Source organism: Astatotilapia calliptera, chromosome 3 (genome assembly GCF_964374335.1).
Source record: "Astatotilapia calliptera chromosome 3, fAstCal68.1, whole genome shotgun sequence".
In the NCBI taxonomy this organism is placed as follows: Eukaryota; Metazoa; Chordata; class Actinopteri; order Cichliformes; family Cichlidae; genus Astatotilapia; species Astatotilapia calliptera.
In genome coordinates, this window is record NC_137424.1 from 69,462,459 (window position 1) to 69,481,983 (window position 19,525).

Here is a 19,525-nt window from a genome sequence, read left to right on the forward strand (position 1 = left end):
TCTGCTCCTTCCACTCAATTTTTTCTAAAGTCAAATCACATACATCCATAATAGTGGCCTACTATGAGGCAAAAACAAGGCAAAAACAAAGACGGAGCATTTTCTTCATTTTCCTTGGTTTACGTTAAAGGATGTCCCAAGATTTAAAACACACAGGACACTAAGAATGGTCAAGTCAAACATGTTAATTTTATATAAGCCAAGGAAATAAAACATGCACCACTTTCAAAGCAGTACTTTCACATTACTGTCAGTCGGGGGTAAAATGTTCTGAAATTTTTGCCATGGGTGTGGTCTCTGGTCTTCTGCAGTGGAGAGATGAAGCAGGGCGCTCATAGGGCAGTGTCAGGATGGCAGAGGGGACATGTGTTTATATTCAAATAAATTTTATTTATATAGCATCAAATCACAACAACAATCAAGGCGCTTTATATTGTAACGTATACCTTACATTAAAATATACAGAGAAAAACCCAACAATCATATCACCGCCTATGAGCAAACACTTTCGTGAGAGTGGGAATGAAAAACTCTCTTTTAACAGGAAGAAACCTCCAGCAGAACCAGGCTCAGGGAGGGGAGGGGCCATCTGCTGCGACTGGTTGGGGAAAGAGAAGAAAAACAGGATAAAAGACATGCTGTGGAAGAGAGTCAGAGATTAATAACAAGTATGATTCAATGCAGAGAGGTCTATTAACACATAGTGAGTGATAAAGGTGACTGAAGAAAGAATACTTAATGTTTCATGAGAATCCCTCAGCAGCCTACACCTATTGCAGCATAACTAAGTAACTAAGCGTCACTCTGAGACAGGATATTTCTCATTTTAGAGATATTGTGCAAATGGAAGAAAGCAGTCCTACATATTTATTTCAAATTGTGCTTTGAAGAACATATTCTGGTCAAAAATGACTCCAAGGTTCCTCAAAGTGTTACTGGAGACTTCATACTGTAACATAAAAATGCTACAGTATGAATTGAACATGGATGCTGCAGAATGTAATATGCTGAACTGATTTTAAAGTGTAAAGTAATGCGATTCTGTAGACCTTTACCTTGTTCACGGATGAACGCAGGTGATGACTTATAACACCACCTATTATTCACGGTCAGTGCAGTCTTGAGATCCCTACTTGGGTGTTTCAACCTCCACTCACCCCTTGCCTCATGTGACTTCAACAACTCATGTAGGGTGGGGTAATGTCTTACTAAGGTTTTACATCTTGTTCTCAGTGACGTTTTCCATACCTTGGTTCATGTGATGACTCACATAATCAAAAGTGGGCCAGCGACTCTCATGACCACCTCCAAGAGGAAAGCCTCCAATAGCTTTTTTAAATTTTTTTTTAAATCATCTGGAATGCTCTAGCAATTGCTGTAAAACTGAAGAAGCCTCTTGGATAAGGGTCTATGTTGCCATTAAAAACCCAAAACTAGTCCAGTTTTCTTCTTTTCGATCTCTCATGGATATATTAAAAAGAAATAACTCATTTTATTTCACAAGCTACGTTGGAATTCTCTTACTTCTACATTGTTCTGCTGCATTGTTCCAGAGGTCTCCACTCTCGTTCATGCCCTGTAATGGGCAAAGACATTTAAGGACCTTTGCAGAGTGGCCCTGGCAGAGTGACATGGCAAAATCAGTTGTGATCTCTTGTGGGAAAATGTTCCAAGCATCTTGCCCGGGATGATGATTTATCCAGTCAGGCAGAAGAGGGGGGTTGTTCAAAGCAAATAAACCGCTCAGCCAGCGGCACTTCGAGAGGAGGTTATTCAAGCTAGCATCATGAATTTCACCTTCCTGTCCATGGAACCCCTGCCATTGAGAAATTATTCAAGTTTAAATGACAAACATTTAATTCAAAAAAGAGCTGTTGTGTTTAAGTTACAGTTTCTTATTGAACAAACAATTTAATAACCTGGGTTTGGTTTCATGTCCCACAAATGCACAGTGTAGTGTATTTACAATGTGTGCAATGTCCAACAAACCTGAGCAGCAGTGTCTATGAAACTGTAGTAAAAAGCAAGCTGAAGGTTGTGAAGGGTTAGCTTCGTGTATTCATGAACCTGAAACAAATAATGAAACCTGTCGTTGATCTTTATCACAAAAGCTTCAGTGATCATGTTTAACACATCCCAAACACATCAGTACCTTCTGAGATGCTTGAGCGTGGTCTGCATTTAGGTTAAATGCTAACTCTATCAGTTTCTTCTTCTGTTCCATATCCCCTGTCCCACACAGAAAGCTGCGCTATAATTCGCAGAGCAGAGGGAATAAAAATATTTTTTATAAGAATAAAGTTCATACTACACTATAATCTCACTCTAATGCCCCACCTGAATCCAGGCTTTGATTCTCTCTGGGGTGCTGTGAACTTTCTGCAGATGAGGCTTGATTCTAGTCCAGTCCTTCCTCAGCTCTTTATACATCTCTTTCAGTCTGGTTTCATTCACTGGGTTGTTCATGTTTTCAGAGTTCCCGGCCTGTAGTGCAATGTCAACCTCTCCTGCCACTCTGGTAATAGTAATAGATAATGTTGAAATTGTAAAATAAACAGATGGTGTTAAATCCACGTTTCATTACAGTACCTGTCTTTGAATGATTTCAATTCTTCTTCAGTTTCTTTATGTGCAGATCTGTGGAATAGTGTTTGGTACAAATAAGTGATTTGTTTCTGTTTACATTAGGATTAGATATGTATAAATAATAATGGATTGCATTTATATAGCGCTTTTCGGGACCCCTCAAAGCGCTTTACAATGCCACTATTCATTCGCTCTCACATTCACACACTGGTGAAGGCAAGCTACAGGTGTAGCCACAGCTGCCCTGGGGCAGACTGACAGAAGCGAGACTGCCATATCGTGTCATCGGCCCCTTTGGCCATCACCAGTAGGTGAAGTGTCTTGCCCAAGGACACAACGACCGAGACTGTCCGAGCCGGAACTCGAACCGGCAATCTTCCGATTACAAGACGAACACCCAACTCTTGAGCCACGATTGCCGTATTGGGTATTTTCGGTTCCCCAGTTGGTTCAAATTTGCTGTATCATCTGAAAACTATGAATTAATAATTTGTCATGACTTTTGAATTCCTTAGTTGCCAAAGAAGCTATTTTGAATCTAAAAATAAGAATACATCCACCAAACTAATTCTTTGTTCACAAGCATACAGCCACACCAACAGAGGAGTTCCTTAAAGATGAAAACTGGGGAAAATCAAATTTAAAGGCAGCAAGTAGTCATAGAGGTAACACATTTGGAGAAGACGAAGGAGATTGTTGTGGACTTCAGGAGAATGCACACCCAACATGCTCCTCTGACCATTGACGGAGCGTCTGTGGAGAGAGTGAGCAGCACCAAGTTCTTGGGTGTGCACATCACAGAGGATCTCTCCTGGACGTACAACACCACAGCACTGGCCAAGAAATCACAGCAGCGTCTCTTCTTTCTCTGCAAACTAAGAAGAGCAGGAGCACCAGCCCCCATCATGCACACTTTCTACAGAGGCACCATCGAGAGCATCCTGTCGAGCTGCATCACTGTGTGGTTTGGAGCCTGCAATGCGTCCTGTCATAGAACCCTCCAACGCATAGTGAGGGCTGCAGAGAGGATCATTGGTGTCTCTCTCCCCTCCCTCCAGGACATTTACAGCACCCGTCTCACTAAAAAAGCCCTTTGCATAGCGGCTGATCCCACGCACCCAATGCAAAGCTTCTTCAAGCTGCTGCCGTCAGGGAGGAGACTGCGGAGTCTCCAGGCCAGGACCAGCAGGCTGAAGGACAGCTTCATCCATCAGGCTGTCAGGAAGCTTAACTCCCTCCCGATTCTGCCCCCTCTCCCCTCCTCTCCTCCACGGTCTCACTGAACTCTGTCACACACACACACACACACACACACACACACACACACACACACACACACATACACACACACACACACACACACACACACACACACACACACACACACACTCTGACTCACTCACTGGCCTGCACCAGTTACCAGTCACTTTGTGGAGCATTGGACTCACTGTTAACCTTTGCTGTATTTTTCACAGTAAAATACCACAAAATGCCCAGTAACTTACCTGAAAACATTTCTACAGTTAATTACTGTAATTTGCTTTGCATTATGGGTATATTAAGGTTTTTTACATTTACTTACTGTATTTTTTAAAATTGCGGTAGTAGTTATACCTACCGTTAACACATTAGCAGTAGTGCTACTGTATTATGTGATTTGAATGGTTCATCATACTGTTTGTGTATTTTTACTCTTTCAGTGGTTGGTTGCAATAGTGCATTACATTTTAACTCTTTCACTGCCAACCATTTCCAGATTTTCCTCCAACCTATGCCATTTGTCAGTATGATACCAGTGAAAGTATTATGGTTTTGACTTTTTAGGGGACTTGCCTGTGTGTAAGGTTCAAGAATTCTGATCATCTAATCTGCTGCATGCAGTTGTATGCACATGCACAGCTGCTGCAAATGTGTGCTTGCCACTGCGTTGCCAAAGGCGAACTTCAGTCAGTGGAGAATATTGTAATAATTTGGTGGAGGCTTCTCAGTCGAGCAGTAACTGAATTGCTCATTTACATGTACAGAACTCTTCTGGGAACTAGTCAACCCAACTTAGTGAAACACACACTGAATGCATGCTGGCCCCGCCCACCAACCTATCTCTACCAACCACCACTCCATATCCTGACTGACATGACCTGTGATCCAGTGATTGACAGAAGAGGAAAGACAGGCCAACTTTGCTAACTCTTCGTTACGATATGCTCGAGAGGACAAAAGATTTTGCACCTCGTTATTGTTGGACCTCTGTGTGGAAACTGCAAACGGGACGTCATAAGGTAATGCAAAGGACTCTCCTACCTAACATACTCGTTTATTAATTTTTAAGAGCATATATATTTTTTGTGTGTGGGGGGAGGGGAGGGGGGGCTTAAATTCGGTGTTAGCTTGGTCGAAATAGCACATTAGCTGAATTATTCTGGAAAAAATAGGTTGTATGTGTTTTTTTCTTTTCTTATTCAAATAAATATTTAGATATATATTTTCCACGGGGAGGGGCGAGGAACACAGGCGCAACGACAGTCTTTGTCTTTTTCCCGCCGAGTGTGGTGCATTGTCCTCCTGCGCTTCTGTTCTATGACTTTTGAGAAGCTGGCCATGCTAACAGTGGGACATTTAGCCTCAGCTAAAGCAGCAGGTAAAAATACACATTTAATGAGAATAATGTAAGACAACTTTTTTTTTTGGAAATTTAGAGACTGCTAAAACAATCTTATCCAGTTTTGAGCTTGCTCATGTAGGTTAGCCTGCTTTATTTAATTTTGTGTGAGCTGCAGTGCACAACATTAAAAAGTTAATATAACGTTAGGTTGGTGGCGCGAGGAACTCCAACCTAAGTTTAATATTTATTATTTTTTTAAGTGGGAAGGGGAGCATGTTTTTTTTCCTTTAATACAACGTCTTCCAGGGTCTTTTTCATATGAAAACCATGTAACGTCTGTGTTAGGTTGGTCAAAAGGGAATTAGTTGAATTATTCTGGAAAAGATGGGTTGTGTGTTTTTTTTCTTTTTTTTACTTATGTAAATATATTTTTCAAGGGTTAAATAAATGCAACATTAAATTAACAGTTGTCTCTCTGTCTTTTCCCGCCCAGTGTGGTGCATTGCTGTCCTCCTGCCCTTGCTGGCCGCGCTGACAGTGTGATGTAGCCTCAGTTCTTTGACAGACAAGACAAAACAGCAGGTAAAAAGACATATTTAGTGAGAATAAAGGTAGACAACATTTTTTTGGAAATTCAAATTCAGACACATGCAGCCATGTACAGGTGTAAATTTTGTGGTGTTTTTTGTTCAGAATTAAGACAATTTTGTTATCATACGAAGAAACATCAGCACACAGCTAATTATCGATTCACATGTGGAATAGAGCAATGTCCTTCTTCCTATCGAACATTTTCTGCATTCAGATCCCATATGCACAGGAACCACCGCTATCGCAGGGCTCAGACTAAACACACCCATTTTAAAGGAAATCTTGCTTGTGGAGTTGAGGCATGTTTCTATGTGGCAGAGAATTTTTCAGCATTATGCACTCATTTGAGATTTCATATTAAAGATGGCAAGAAAGTTGTCTGTCCTTATGATGACTGCCACAAACATTTCAGAGTGCGCTCATCTTTTGCCACACATTTATCCAGGAAACATAAGCCGGTGATAACAACTCAGGTGTCAACTCTCCCCGAAAATATAGACTGTACTCAGCCTTCTGAGGAGACTCTGACTCCAACTCCATGTGATCATCTAGAGGAGTGTGATAATCAACAAGAGACATTTTTACATAATTTGGCTCTTTTCTACCTGAAAATGCAAGCCAAGATGCTGTTGCCAGCGAGCACAATACAATGTATTCTTGATGGATTTCTGCATGTCCATAGCACTTCTATGGCAGATGTTTTTGACAAGTTGAAGGGCAAGCTTTCTGAGCTAGACATACCACAAACTGAGATAGAAATGATTATTCAAAATCTCTCTAAAGAGGATGTCTTCACAATATACAACAAAGGAATACTCAGATCTGACAAAACAAGGAGAACATTTTACAAGCAGTATTTTGACTATGTTGAACCCACCCAGATTTATCTGGGAAGTGATGCTGCTGGAAAGGAATGCTTTTGCCAGTACATTTCCATCAAAGAGACATTAAAATCACTCCTTAGACAGTCAAGTGTTAAAGAGCAATATCACCAATCCAAAAATCATACCTCTTCCAACATGGTTGTAGAGGATGTGGCAGATGGAAGAAATGTGAAAGAAAATGCTCTGTTAAAAGACAATCCTTCTTCATTGTCCATCATCCTTTACCAGGATGGATTTGAGGTTGTGAATCCTCTTGGGTCAGGGAAGAAAAAACATAAAGTTTTGGGGGTTTACATGAGTCTTGGTGAGGTCCAGCCACACAATCGCTCTTCAGTTGATCCCATGCAGTTGGTGATGCTGTGCAGAGAAAGGGACTTCAAGACATTTGGTCAGGAGAAAGTTTTCTCAAGTATTATCACAGACCTTAAAGATCTAGAAGATACAGGGATTGAGACAGATGATGGAAATACCCTCAAAGCGGCCTTGATTTCCATTTGTGGAGATAATCTTGGTTCACACTGCTTAGGTGGTTTCACTGAAAACTTCAGTTGTAGTACGCATTTTTGTAGATACTGCTTGATTGAAAGGACAGACTTTGAAAAGACACCACTAAAGCTTGGTCCAAAAAGAACCATCACTGGTCACAAGGAGAGTGTACAACAGCTATCCACCACTGACCAAGACATGGTACAGGGGGTAAAGTTTGACTCACCTTTCAATTCTCTGAAATATTTTCATGTCTGTACTGGGCTTCCCCCATGTTTGGGTCATGATTTATTTGAAGGTGTAGTCTCTAATGACTTGGCATTGTACATCAGTCATTTAGTGAAACAGGAAAAGCATTTCACTTATGCACAACTAAACAGGTCGATCACACAGTTTAAATACTCAGGGAATGATAGTCTCAGTAAACCATGTGAGGTTAAGGAGTGTGGCAAAAAACTTTCTGGTTCTGCAGCACAGAACTGGTGTCTGTTGCGACTGTTGCCATTGTTGGTTGGTGACAGGATAAAAAATCCTGAGGACAGTCAGGTCTGGCAACTGTATCTACAGCTCAAGGAAATGGTTGAGCTCATATGTGCTCCCAAGATCCATCATGACCAGATTGCATACCTTAAGATAATAACAGAGGAGTATGTTCATTCAAGACACACAATTTTCCCTAATCACCCACTCAAGCCCAAGCATCACTATTTACTGCACTATAGTGACCTCTTTTTGCACTTTGGGCCTCTTATTCGCTTGTGGACTCTCCGGTTCGAGAGTAAGCATTCGTATTTCAAGGAATGCGCCCGGAAACTGCACAACTTTGTTCACCTTTGTAAAACACTGGCAGAAAGGCACCAGCTGCTTCAGGCGTACCTCAGCAGTGGACCATTGTTTGCTCCAGCAGTTCAAGCAGTTGGTGAAACTAGTGAATATGATGAGCAGTTGTACAATGGTCTAATTCAGGAGTCTGTCAGGACAGCTGGCTTGATGAAAGAAACAACGTCAGAGGTATCAGCAGTAGTTTACAAAGGAACAAAATATTGCAAAGGGCTTGTTGTTGCTATGGGTCATGATGAATGTGGCCACATCTTTGGAAAAATCTCAGTGATCCTCATCAGTCACAAACAAGTACACTTTGTTTTGGACATCCTTCAATCTGTGATACTGATCAACCTTGGACTTCACTGTCTACACAATTCTGAAAAAAGATTCATATGTGTTCAAGCAGACAGTTTGTTTGATTACTACCCTCTGCCAGTGTATATCGCTTCAGGTTTAACCGTTGTATCTTTGCATCATTCAATATCATCCTCTTAATTCATTGCAGATATGGACAGTGGCAGCCTACATCATGAAATTAACCTGGCATTACCTGACCTGCATGAAGAGACAAAGAGGGCAGTTATTGAGCACCTGACAGACATTATTGGTGTTAGAAACAGAGAAGATCTCCTGTTTGTTGAGCCTGATGATATCAAGCCTTTCTTGACACCAATTCAAAGTCGAAGACTTGTTCAAGTATTCAGAAAAGGTGAGAATGCATTAATGTCATAAATGGTTGCAGTCCTATCTTGAAAATAGTTGTAAATTAGTTATTTTGAGAGTTATTTTGAAATTGTTATAGCTTTCAAAACTAAAACTAGCTTTCATTGCCATTGGTATTATTTCTCCAACACTCTTGCTTTTGTGTCTTATATAAGAGTATTACTCAATAAATACTCCAAAAAAACCATCTGTACATAGTTAATGTGGAATTGTTCTGCTGTGTTTATGTGTGTGTGTGAATATCGACGACCAAGTGGAGTCTGGCTCTTCAAACAACCCAAAGGAACCTGAAACCACCTGCTCAACAACTGTGCAAATGCCACTACAGGGTAATTCACTCTGTTCTGCACAAGCATCAGGTCAACTCCCTTCCACACAACCAAATGTAAGCAACACCTCCTGGATCAGCAATTTTTCAGTTCCCTGGGAGAAGATGCCAACAAGACTTTCACAGGCCTTGGCAACTGGTGGAATGGCTCACCCAGAAGACAGGAGAATAATGATTAGGACTGTTGTAGAAGGAATGCGAGTACACTGCCCCAACCCTAACAGAGCTGCTTGTGGGGAGGTAGCTAGAGCTATTGTATCTAAGTATCCCGCTACCTTTGCAGATAAGACTGCAGAAGGTGAGCAATTAGGCTGTGGTTATTATTCCCTACTCAAACAGCTTAAAACAAGAGTTGAACATGTAAATAGAGACAATGTCAGCAGCAGAATCCGGCAGCCAAGGAAAAGGTCTACCAGGGAAAACAATGAGGGTGATGTTGCCATCAAAAGGGGGAGATCTGAACTTGATAGCTATGGTTGCATCAACTGGCAACCCACAACCCTACCAGAAGGAGAAACGAGTGAAACTTTGGAGACAAAAAGACAGACTATGTCAACTGTCTTCAGATCAGCAGGTCCTCAAGCAATTGAAACAACAGATGTAAATACTTATATGTCTTTGACTTATATTTACCAGAGGCACATGCTTAATTCTTGGCCTGCCCCCACCTTATGTGAGGTTCAAGAGCATTGGCCATTTCTTTTTACTAAAAGAGGCCTCTGCACTCACTTCCACACACTCACAGATATTGAGGTAGAGACACGTCTCAGTGAAGCCCTTCTTACGAAAGGAAGGAGAATTTTGAACTTCTTTCAAAGCCAGAGACTTCAGTGGAACAAGGAGATTGAACATCTGCTACGTGAGTGCGACAGTGCAAAGCTGAACCACAACCAGATCGCCACAGCAGCCATCCTCCTTCTGATGAAGTACTTCCAAGAAAAAGAGGACTCAATCTTCATCTTGGCTGACGTAATTATATTTAAAATTTTACACATGCACTCTCAATACTGTCAACATAAACAAAGGAAAATATTTCAATGATTTTGGGTATCATCATTCAAATCAGTTCATTTTGTGTTTTAAAGGCTTTTTCCACCAAGATGTCTGTTGAGAGAGAGATGACCTTACCCATCACACCAAGGGTAATAGCGCTTGGTAAGTAAATAGTTTCAATCCTGTTGTAATATTTTTGTAAAAAATCTATGTAATTATTGTGGTATTTGTACCCACAACAACTTACTTAACAGGGGTTTGTCTGTTTTATATTGTATAAAAATAGAATACACACAGTTTGCTGCTGTTTCTCTTATTATTTATTATACACAATGACCAACAGGAAAAAACAGCCTAACACTTCAGCACAGGCCAAAATGCAAAGACATAAGGCAGTTTTTTCCTGTAATTGATCATAATTTTCATTAGATAATAAATAATAAGAGAAATAGCAGCAAACCGTGTGGATTCTATTTTTGTACAGTGTGAGGCCTGCTATCCAGCATTCTTGTGGAAACCTTATTTGTAAGCGTGAGCACATTGTCTTATTGGACTCTTGTCTGTTTTTAGGGAATAATTTCATGTCTGCAAGCCGCTGGATGATCAGTTTGGAGGGCAAGGTATTTTATGAGCCTGAGCAGATGCATGACTTTGCCAGCACCCTTGCTGTCTTCTTTGCGTCATACTACGTTTTCAACCTTGAGTATCAGGAGTCAGCGTCCATCACACTGGAGATGATACAGAGGTAAATACTTTACACCATTTAAGAATGAAATATATGTGATAGCTTGACTACAGTTGCAGAAACATATAGGTGATTGCTGTAACGTATGTTTTAATTTTGAAATTAAAGCAGCCTTTTTTCTGTTAAAAGGTTCTTTGTGAGGATCAATCCAGACATGGGAACAAAATGCCCTGCAAAACTTGGTACAAGCCGCAAGACAGGTCGTGTCGTAAAGAGGAAAGTTACAAGCATCTGCCCTCGGATCACCACCTTCCTCCAGCGGCTCTCTGAGTTTGAATGGAGGACTTCCAACTAGGTAAGAACAGAGATGATAATATCTTTTACATAGCTGATAATTATATACATACTGTACACACATCCATACAACAGTATGAATGATCTCAGACAGATGTGAACAAGTGAATAACCTGAGCAAACATGAATATTGATTATGTGTCTTTGACAGGTGGTGATGTAGACTACGCTGAACCCGACCATCCTGGTAACGGAAATCTAAATCCCATGTCACATTCTATTTCCTGGGACCCACTGATAATTATTACATTTTGTAAATGAGTTTTGTTTTACAATTGTAATAGTTTATTTAATGTTCATGCTGGTGGGTTTGTCCTGTTTTTAGTGGAATGAAAAACTGTTTTCCTTAAAAAAATCAGACAGAAAGGTGAAGGACTGTGTAGTTTTCATGTACGCTTCTATTTATTTTGGTTATTGGCATTGTTTTTATTCAGTTGAAAAATGTTTTTCTTGTTAAAAAAAAATATCAACAATAAATGTTGGTTTAATTCACTATTCTGAGACTACTTTATTGAATTATATTGTTTTTTGTAAATGTTCTTATATTGAATATGAATGTTAATATTATTTTATATGCTGTAAAACACAATTACAGTCTAAACAAATTATACTGTACACAATTACAGTGTTATACCATAAACCACATTTGCAGTACAGTGATACTATAAAACTTAATCACGGTAAGTCTTTCTAACTGTAAACCACGTTTACAGTAAAGCTGTTATACTGTAATATATGTTTACAGTAAAGCTGTTATACTGTAATATATGTTTACAGTAAAGCTGTTATACTGTAATATATGTTTACAGTAAAGTGGTTGAACTGTAAAACATCACAACAGTAAAGATACTGTAGATCAGTAATTACAGTAACTTACTGGCAATAGTGTTGCCAGTAAGTTACTGTAAAAATACAATAAAATGTCTAACAGTGCTGCCACTACCTCATAAGACTTTGTTGTTATACTATCTCTTACCGTACATCACTAAATCTCCATTTGCACTATTTGCCTATTTGCACTACTCTGCCTGGTTTACACTCAATGTCATTTACCCTTACCTGAATATTGTATATTGTATATTGCATAGCTTTCTTGTTAATTTGTATTGTATTTATTTAAATTTTTACTTTTTAATTATTTTATTTGCATTTTTTAATCACTCTCTTTTATTTAAATGTTCATTTGCTATTTCATCTAGGGTTTGAGAGTAACGAAATTTCTATTCTCTGTATGTCCTGTACATGTGGCAGAATTGACAAATAAAGTTGACTTTGACTTTGACTTGACTTTGACATTTAATAATAAGTTATGAACATGAATACCTAGATACGACACATTGTTGTGCTCTAACATTAAGGTATTACGTTAATGTATCTCTGTGCCAAGATTGTTGTCTGTTAATAAAATCATAAATAAAATAATAAAAGTTGACTGTCACCACAGCCTGGATGTGGATTTGAAACATTTTTAAGTCTTTTATGCATTGAAATGTGTTTACCTTTCTTCTTGGAGTTTCTCTTTATAAAACTGTTCCATTGCAGCCAAACTGTTAAAACAAATCAAAAAAAAAAAAAAAAAAAAATATATATATATATATACATATACATACATATATATATATATATATATATATATATATATATATATATATATATATATATATATATATATATATATATATGTGTGTGTGTGTGTATGTTGATTGACAGCGGATACAAATACTGTTTCATGGGTGTCTATAAATATTGCAGAGATATAATTACCCTGCTTTTCTGAGGCTCAATTGGTAAAATGTGTTCACCTCCGTCAAACTATTTAAAAAAGTAAACAGATTAATCTGTTAAAACACATCAGATCACAAATTCATCATTAAACAATAACACATCAACACTTTTAAACATAATGCCAAACATATAGAAACCAACACTAACTGTTTAAATTCTACATTTGTCTTTCAAATCATTTTTTTTTTTTGTAGGCCACTGTTAATAAGCAATATTGCAAAGTTATTGATCAGTCACACCACTCTGCAAAAGACTGCAAAATTTCACAGTTTAATACTTTAACAATGTAAGTGCAAATATGTTATGTGATATTTCACCAGATTATACCAACAGTACCTCTCTTTGACTGAATTCAGTTCCTCCTCATGACGTTTCACCACCATACTGTGAAACAAATATACAGCATGAACAGATAAAACAGGATGAAATAAAAAGAGGAAATGAGAAACTTGAGGCACTTGTGAAATATGAGAAAAAAAAAGAATGTTTACTTTGCCTCACAAAGTTTTTTTCCCATCTCAGCCAAACTGTTTAAAAACATCATAGAGAGGTTATTCACAATATACAATATATTCACTCAGCCCCTTGGTTAGAAATACATCTGTATCTACAGTTTTGTGTACAAGTCCACCACCGGATTCAGCAGCTTGTAGAACATGCTTTAGCAGCAGTAACCTGCAGTGATGTAAGATAAGATAAAAAAAACTTTATTAATCCCTCGGGTGGGTTCCTCTGGGAAATTCGGTTCCAAAAAAGCACAGCACCGACAGAAGTTACAGAGTTACAGAATATTATATATAAATATAAATATATACACACATAGATAAAATATACAAAGGGGATAAATAGAATAAATAGGAATAAAATAAAAAATAAAAATACAAGTGAATTGCACATTTCAAGTATAGTCTATTGCACCGTTGACTATTAACAAAAAAGTATTGCACAAAAGGTATTGCACAGTGAAGTGAAGAGGCAATACAGCTTAGTTGTTCCCCACTTTATCAAGTCTTGTGCTTTGTTCACCCCTAGCTTTGCAAACCTAAGCCATTTAGTTATGTTATTTTAGATAGAAGAGGATTTCTCTTGCAATCCTTACAAGCAGCTGTGCTTGTTCAGTCTTTTTCTAATTGTGATGTCATTAATGTTAACCTTTAACCTGCTCACTGAGGCCTGTAGAGTTCCTGGGTTTGTTGCACAACCTTGTGATGAATTTGCTGCAACACACACTCCTAGGAAGAATGTGTTGTTGTCTAGCATATTGACATGAACTCTCCATATGTAATGATCCCCCACCCTTTGGTTTTGTTACCTGGATATTTCTTTAACCTCCTAAGACCCAGACTCCTCCACGGCATGCATTTTTAATTTCTCTTTGATATTTGGGCATATTGGGACCCGATGAATGTAAAAACCAAGAATTTCCAGATTTTTTTAAAATTTTTTTTACCTATTTTGTGTTTCTAAGAAAAATGAGATCCACGGATGAGGATATTCGTTTAAAATTTCAATAGAACAGTAGCAGTATAATGTATGTATCACCTGTATGTGTCATCAAACCATCTTTGAACAGAGGCGGTGGTTTACAACACCAACTGTCTGCCATCTATAATCCTGTTTTGAGATCCCTTCCCAGACGCCTTAACGCCCATTTACATCCTGGGCCATCTGACCTCAGGAAATCACATGATAGGGTGGGGCCAGGTTTCACAATGAGCTCACCCGAGCTTAAAAACACTACAAAAGACCAAGGATAAAGGAGGACTAGAACTGCCTAACTTTCAGCACTACTTCTTAGCCAACAGGCTTCAGTTTATCTCAGGATGGCTAAAACATACCCTCTTAGATGAACCTTGGCTAGATGTAGAACAAGCACTTTGCAAGAATCTAGAGATCTCAGACCTACCATTTATCAGCTCAAACATCCTATGACATGAATGCTTTAAAAGCATCAACATCAGCTCTTCTCTGACAGCATGGTGGGAGTTTCTAAAATTGACGGAGTCTTCATTAATCCCATGCAAATGTACACCTATCTGAACAGAGGCGGTGGTTTACAACACCAACTCTCTGCCATCTATAATCCTGTTTTGAGATCCCTTCCCAGACACCTTAACGCCCACTCACATCCTGGGCCATCTGACCTTAGGAAATCACATGATAAGGTGGGGCAAGGTTTCGCAATGAGCTCACCCGAAACCCTGGCTGATTAGGACCCACACCCGCATTCACACCTTGGCTCATGTGATTAGGTAGAAGATCATCAGGTCCCTCTTTGGGGGGAAACTCCCACTGGGTTTAAATCTGGGACTCCCCACCAATTGGACCTTTAGAACTGATGAAGCTTCTCGGATGAGAGGTGAAACATCTTCAAACAACTCAAGAAGTCCAGACGCTTTTCTTTCCAAACTCCTTAGACCACACTTCCTGATGCTCAGTAACACAGGTCTGGATTTCTGGAATGTTTCTTTTCTTTTACTTACTAAACCAGTAAAACTAAGTTTAAAAATCAATGTTGTCAGGTTTCAGGGGCGGATCTCATCCATCTCTCCACCCTCATGGGAAGGGCTGAGGCTCCCCAGACGAGAGGTCACCCAGTAGCCACCGAGCAGAAGCTAGAGGGGGCTGCACCGGCGTGCCTGCCGGCTCTGCCAGCAGCCAGCTGTGCCAGAGAGAACCGAGCCGCAGGCCCAGAGGCCCGGGGGCCCCTCGCGCCCCGGCAGAGGCCTGACCGAGCAACAGGCGCCAGGTCCCACCAAGTAGCCACCGGGAGTAAGCTGGTACATACCTGAGCGCCCAACCCCGGACACAAAGAACCACCAATGCACCGACCCCTGAGGGCATCAGTCACCGGCAGGGAGTGGGGTGAGAGGAGATAGGCCTCCACACTTTGGAGGGCCTGGGAGTTCCCAGAGAGGTGGAGTCTAAGACCCGACCTGACATATAGACACAGACAAACAGGCACACACATACACAAACATGCATTCCCACCCTCATGCACACATGGACATGTACACACAATCACACTCCCCAAACATACTCTATACCCTGGGTCCAGGTACCCTCGCCCCCAGAGGGGGAAACAGCACCCAGACCCAAGAGATGTTACCCATCCCCCCTCCAGGGGCGGGGGCACCTAGACCCAGTTTGTAGAGTACGCTTGGGGAGTGTGATCGTGTGTACAACGTCTCTTTATGTCCTTCTCCACGTTGGTTGAGTGTGGAGTAAGTGCATATGAGAGCATGAGGGTGGGAATGGATGTTTGTATCTGTGTGTGCCTGTATGTCTGTGTCTATATGTCAGGTTGGGTGTCAGGCACCACCTCTCTGGGGACATCTCAGGCCCTCCAAGGTTTGGAGGCCTATCTCCCCCTACCACCACTTCCCCTGCCAGTGGCGGACCCCCTCAGACATCGGTGCGTTGGTGGTTCTTTGTGTCCGGGGATGGGCGTCCAGGTACACACCGGCTCACTCCTTGGCGGCCGCTTATCGGGGCCTGGAGCCTGGGGCTCGCTCGGGCCACTTCGGAGGTGGGGTGCCCCCGGCCTCTCGGCCTGGGCTCGGTCACTCAGGCGCAGCTGGCTGCCGGCGGAGCTCACGGGCGCGTCACTGCAACTCCCCCTGGCTTCTGCTCCGCGGCTGCTGAGTGAGCCCTCATCTGGGACTCTCCTCAGCTCTTTCCGGGACAGTGGCGCAGCTGCCCCTCTGTTGGTCTTCTTTGGTCTCTTGTGTTCTGGGGGCCTCTGGATGTCTGGAGTTTTGATCTCCTCCACACCTGCTTCACGCCCTGGAGGACGGGGCTGTGGCCCCCCCACACCCTCTAGCAGATCATTACATGAAGGAACCTTTTAAAAAACAAAAAACAAGCGCGTCCATGCTCACAGGTGTACACACGGGTGATCACACACACAAACTACACCCTTTTTGGCTCCTACCTCAAAGCACACTGTGTTCTGTTGATCTTATGTGCTGCACAATAATGTTTAACATTTAGTATTTACTGTCATATTCCCATATATCATTGTGATGTTGTTTATTCTATTACTCTTGTTCTCTTCTGCTTGCTCTCTTTTTTCTTTCTCAGCAGGTGATCCAGGTGATTGATATATGCATTTTTTTTCTCTGCCCGTTCTGTTGGTTTATGTTTTTTGCCCTTCTCCCCCGTCCCTCTTCTCAGCTGTTTCTCTTTACCTCTTTCTTTCCCCCAGTCAAGTCTGTCCCGTATTCAGTAAGTGAAAATAAAATAAACAATAAAAGGTGAATCAAATGGACCATTACGGCAAGGCTGGGATGGTCAGTTTGGTAAAGTAAATCCGTTGGGCATCTTTCTTTGCCTTTAGACAACAATTCTGATGGCAAAAGAGCCAAACGGGACAGGCCAAAAAAAAAAAAAAAAAAAGAGAACGGGGGTGTGTGAAGACCCCATACCTCCCTCCTCCAGCTCATGCGTAGTGTTGCTGCGTGTTGCTCTAAAGTGCATTTAATAATAATAATAATAATGGATTGGATTTATATAGCGCTTTTCAAGGCACCCAAAGCGCTTTACAATGCCACTATTCATTCACTCTCGCATTCACACACTGGTGGAGGCAAGCTACAGTTGTAGCCACAGCTGCCCTGGGGCAGACTGACAGAAGCGAGGCTGCCATATCGCGCCATCGGCCCCTCTGGCCAACACCAGGCAAGTAGGGGTAAAACAAGGGAGAGCATGGTGCTGCTGCCAGAGAGCAGCAGGTGTTAGCACGGCCCCTCCCGAGAACCCTCAATGTCTACATGGATTTAAAATTGAGAGGTGGGCACCGGCTAGGTTTGAGTACAGACCGTCCAGTGGACGCCGTTAACGTGCCCACCCTCAAGGCCCTGTATATATGTGTGTGTTATGAGAGTGTAAGAAATGTGGATGTCTAAGTTGTGAGATAAAATTGAGGCACAGGTGGCCAGAAGGGGGCAGAGGGGGGAGATGTCTCCCCTGCACCCTGGTGACACACCGCACCCCAAGGCCCTACCTGTGTGGGTGGGTGTGGTGGAGCGGGAAGAGGGAGGTAGCTGGGGATGGGGAGGAAAAGAAGGGAGGGTTTTTATCGTTAACTCGGTTTTCCTGGGTCTTTTCACGTGTGTTATGAATAAATCTTATTTTTTTCGGTACCGGTACTAGTTTTATTTTGTTGTATTTATCCGCGACACCTTAAAGGCCGGTCCGTGAAAATATTGTCGGGCATAAACCGGTTTGTGGCGCAAAAAAGGTTGGGGACCGCTGCCCTACATGCTTGTACCTTGGAAAATGTTTGTCTTTGTGAGTATTAATGTGTTCAGAAACAACTTTTAAGTGTTTACATGAAGTGAACTGTGATGCTAATGCAACGCATGTGTTAAGCTAGGCTAATCATTAAGTTTGTAAATTAAGATGTGTATTAGCTAGCAATTTATTTTTACTTTCTGTATATTTCAGTTACCAAAAAGAGATGGCAAGGAGAAGCCTCGAGAGAGGAAAAGGCTTAAAAAGATCTTCATTAAAATCACGAAAAGCAAGCCTTGTGTAGAGATCTCATCTATTTTGTTCACTGGCTGTCTAGCTTCACATGGTCACGTGTCGTGAAGGCAGGTACAGGTTTATTAAAATAAGATAGCATTAACACTTTGAGAGGATTCACAGTTAACAGTAAATATAAATGCTAAAACTAAATACTGTATATATTGCACAGTGTTACCCCCCCCACACACACACACACACACACACACACACACACACACACCATTAACAAATGGTTCAGCCTTGTTTTCAGTAGCAAGCGATGTACAAAATTCAGTAAACATAAACCTGAACTCAACAGAAATAATGAGTGATGTTCTACAAAACTCTTCAATGACAGTAAACTATCTGGTGTATTAGGGAATTGTATTCCAGAATTATGAAGAAATATTCATGCCCAAAAATATTAATTTTACATTAAAAAATTATAAGCATTAATTTCAGAGTAAGGTTTATTGAGTTTTTTTTTTTTTTTTTTTTTTTAAATAAAATCTTATGATGAGATGATCACATAGCAAAATATAGTATAATTCATGCAGTCTATCCTATGTTCAGCTGTGGAAACCAGGTAAATGAAGCAATTTTTAAAATTCCTGATCAGAAACATCAAATAATATTAAAAAGAGTGAATCCTTACCTCAGCTCCTGTGGAGCTGCTGATTGATTCCTGCTGATTGATAGAAAAGTTATTCACAATACACACAACAATTTTGAAGAATTCATTTCAGAGTTTTAATGTTTATTGAGCTTTTCTAAAATGTAAAATCTTATGATATGAAGATCATATAGCAACATAGTGACATCCTGTGGAGCTGCTGCTTGATTACAATCTCTAATTGTAATCAAGCAATTAGATTACAATCTCTAATTTGAAGGTAAAGAAACACAGATATAACAGATATCCCCTAACCCTAACCCTATCTAGGCAGATGTCCAGAGAGGAAAAATACTAAACCTAAGCTATGGACTACATACTCATCATATCATTTCAAACTAAGAAAACTGATGAACAAAACTTTAAATTACATTCAGTCATTTTCATGTTTATATACTTTTAACTTGTATAAACATTTAAATCTGACAGTTTATGCAGTGACACAGGTTGATATAAAGTATTTACCTGCGGATCTTTTGAGTACTCATCGTGGTATCTT

General features: G+C 40.6%; 2 protein-coding genes across 2 annotated transcripts; one reads left to right on the plus strand and one right to left on the minus strand.

Annotated features, from left to right (window-relative positions):
- Nucleotides 1-369: 369 nt before the first annotated feature.
- LOC113018497 (uncharacterized) lies at nucleotides 370-19,035 on the minus strand. The gene is made up of 11 exons (XM_080298932.1): nucleotides 19,009-19,035; nucleotides 13,334-13,369; nucleotides 13,179-13,226; nucleotides 12,822-12,869; nucleotides 12,557-12,604; nucleotides 2,590-2,637; nucleotides 2,338-2,515; nucleotides 2,153-2,251; nucleotides 1,990-2,067; nucleotides 1,525-1,816; nucleotides 370-598 (listed from the first exon to the last, which is right to left on the minus strand). Exons 2-11 carry the CDS (start codon nucleotides 13,357-13,359, stop codon nucleotides 570-572), a joined length of 894 nt encoding a protein of 297 aa, XP_080155058.1. The 5' UTR covers nucleotides 13,360-13,369; nucleotides 19,009-19,035; the 3' UTR covers nucleotides 370-569.
- Nucleotides 4,770-11,552, plus strand: LOC113032145 (uncharacterized). The gene is made up of 7 exons (XM_080298922.1): nucleotides 4,770-5,770; nucleotides 8,480-8,683; nucleotides 8,952-9,994; nucleotides 10,111-10,180; nucleotides 10,589-10,763; nucleotides 10,893-11,058; nucleotides 11,209-11,552. Exons 2-6 carry the CDS (start codon nucleotides 8,482-8,484, stop codon nucleotides 11,056-11,058), a joined length of 1,656 nt encoding a protein of 551 aa, XP_080155048.1. The 5' UTR covers nucleotides 4,770-5,770; nucleotides 8,480-8,481; the 3' UTR covers nucleotides 11,209-11,552.
- Nucleotides 19,036-19,525: the final 490 nt, after the last annotated feature.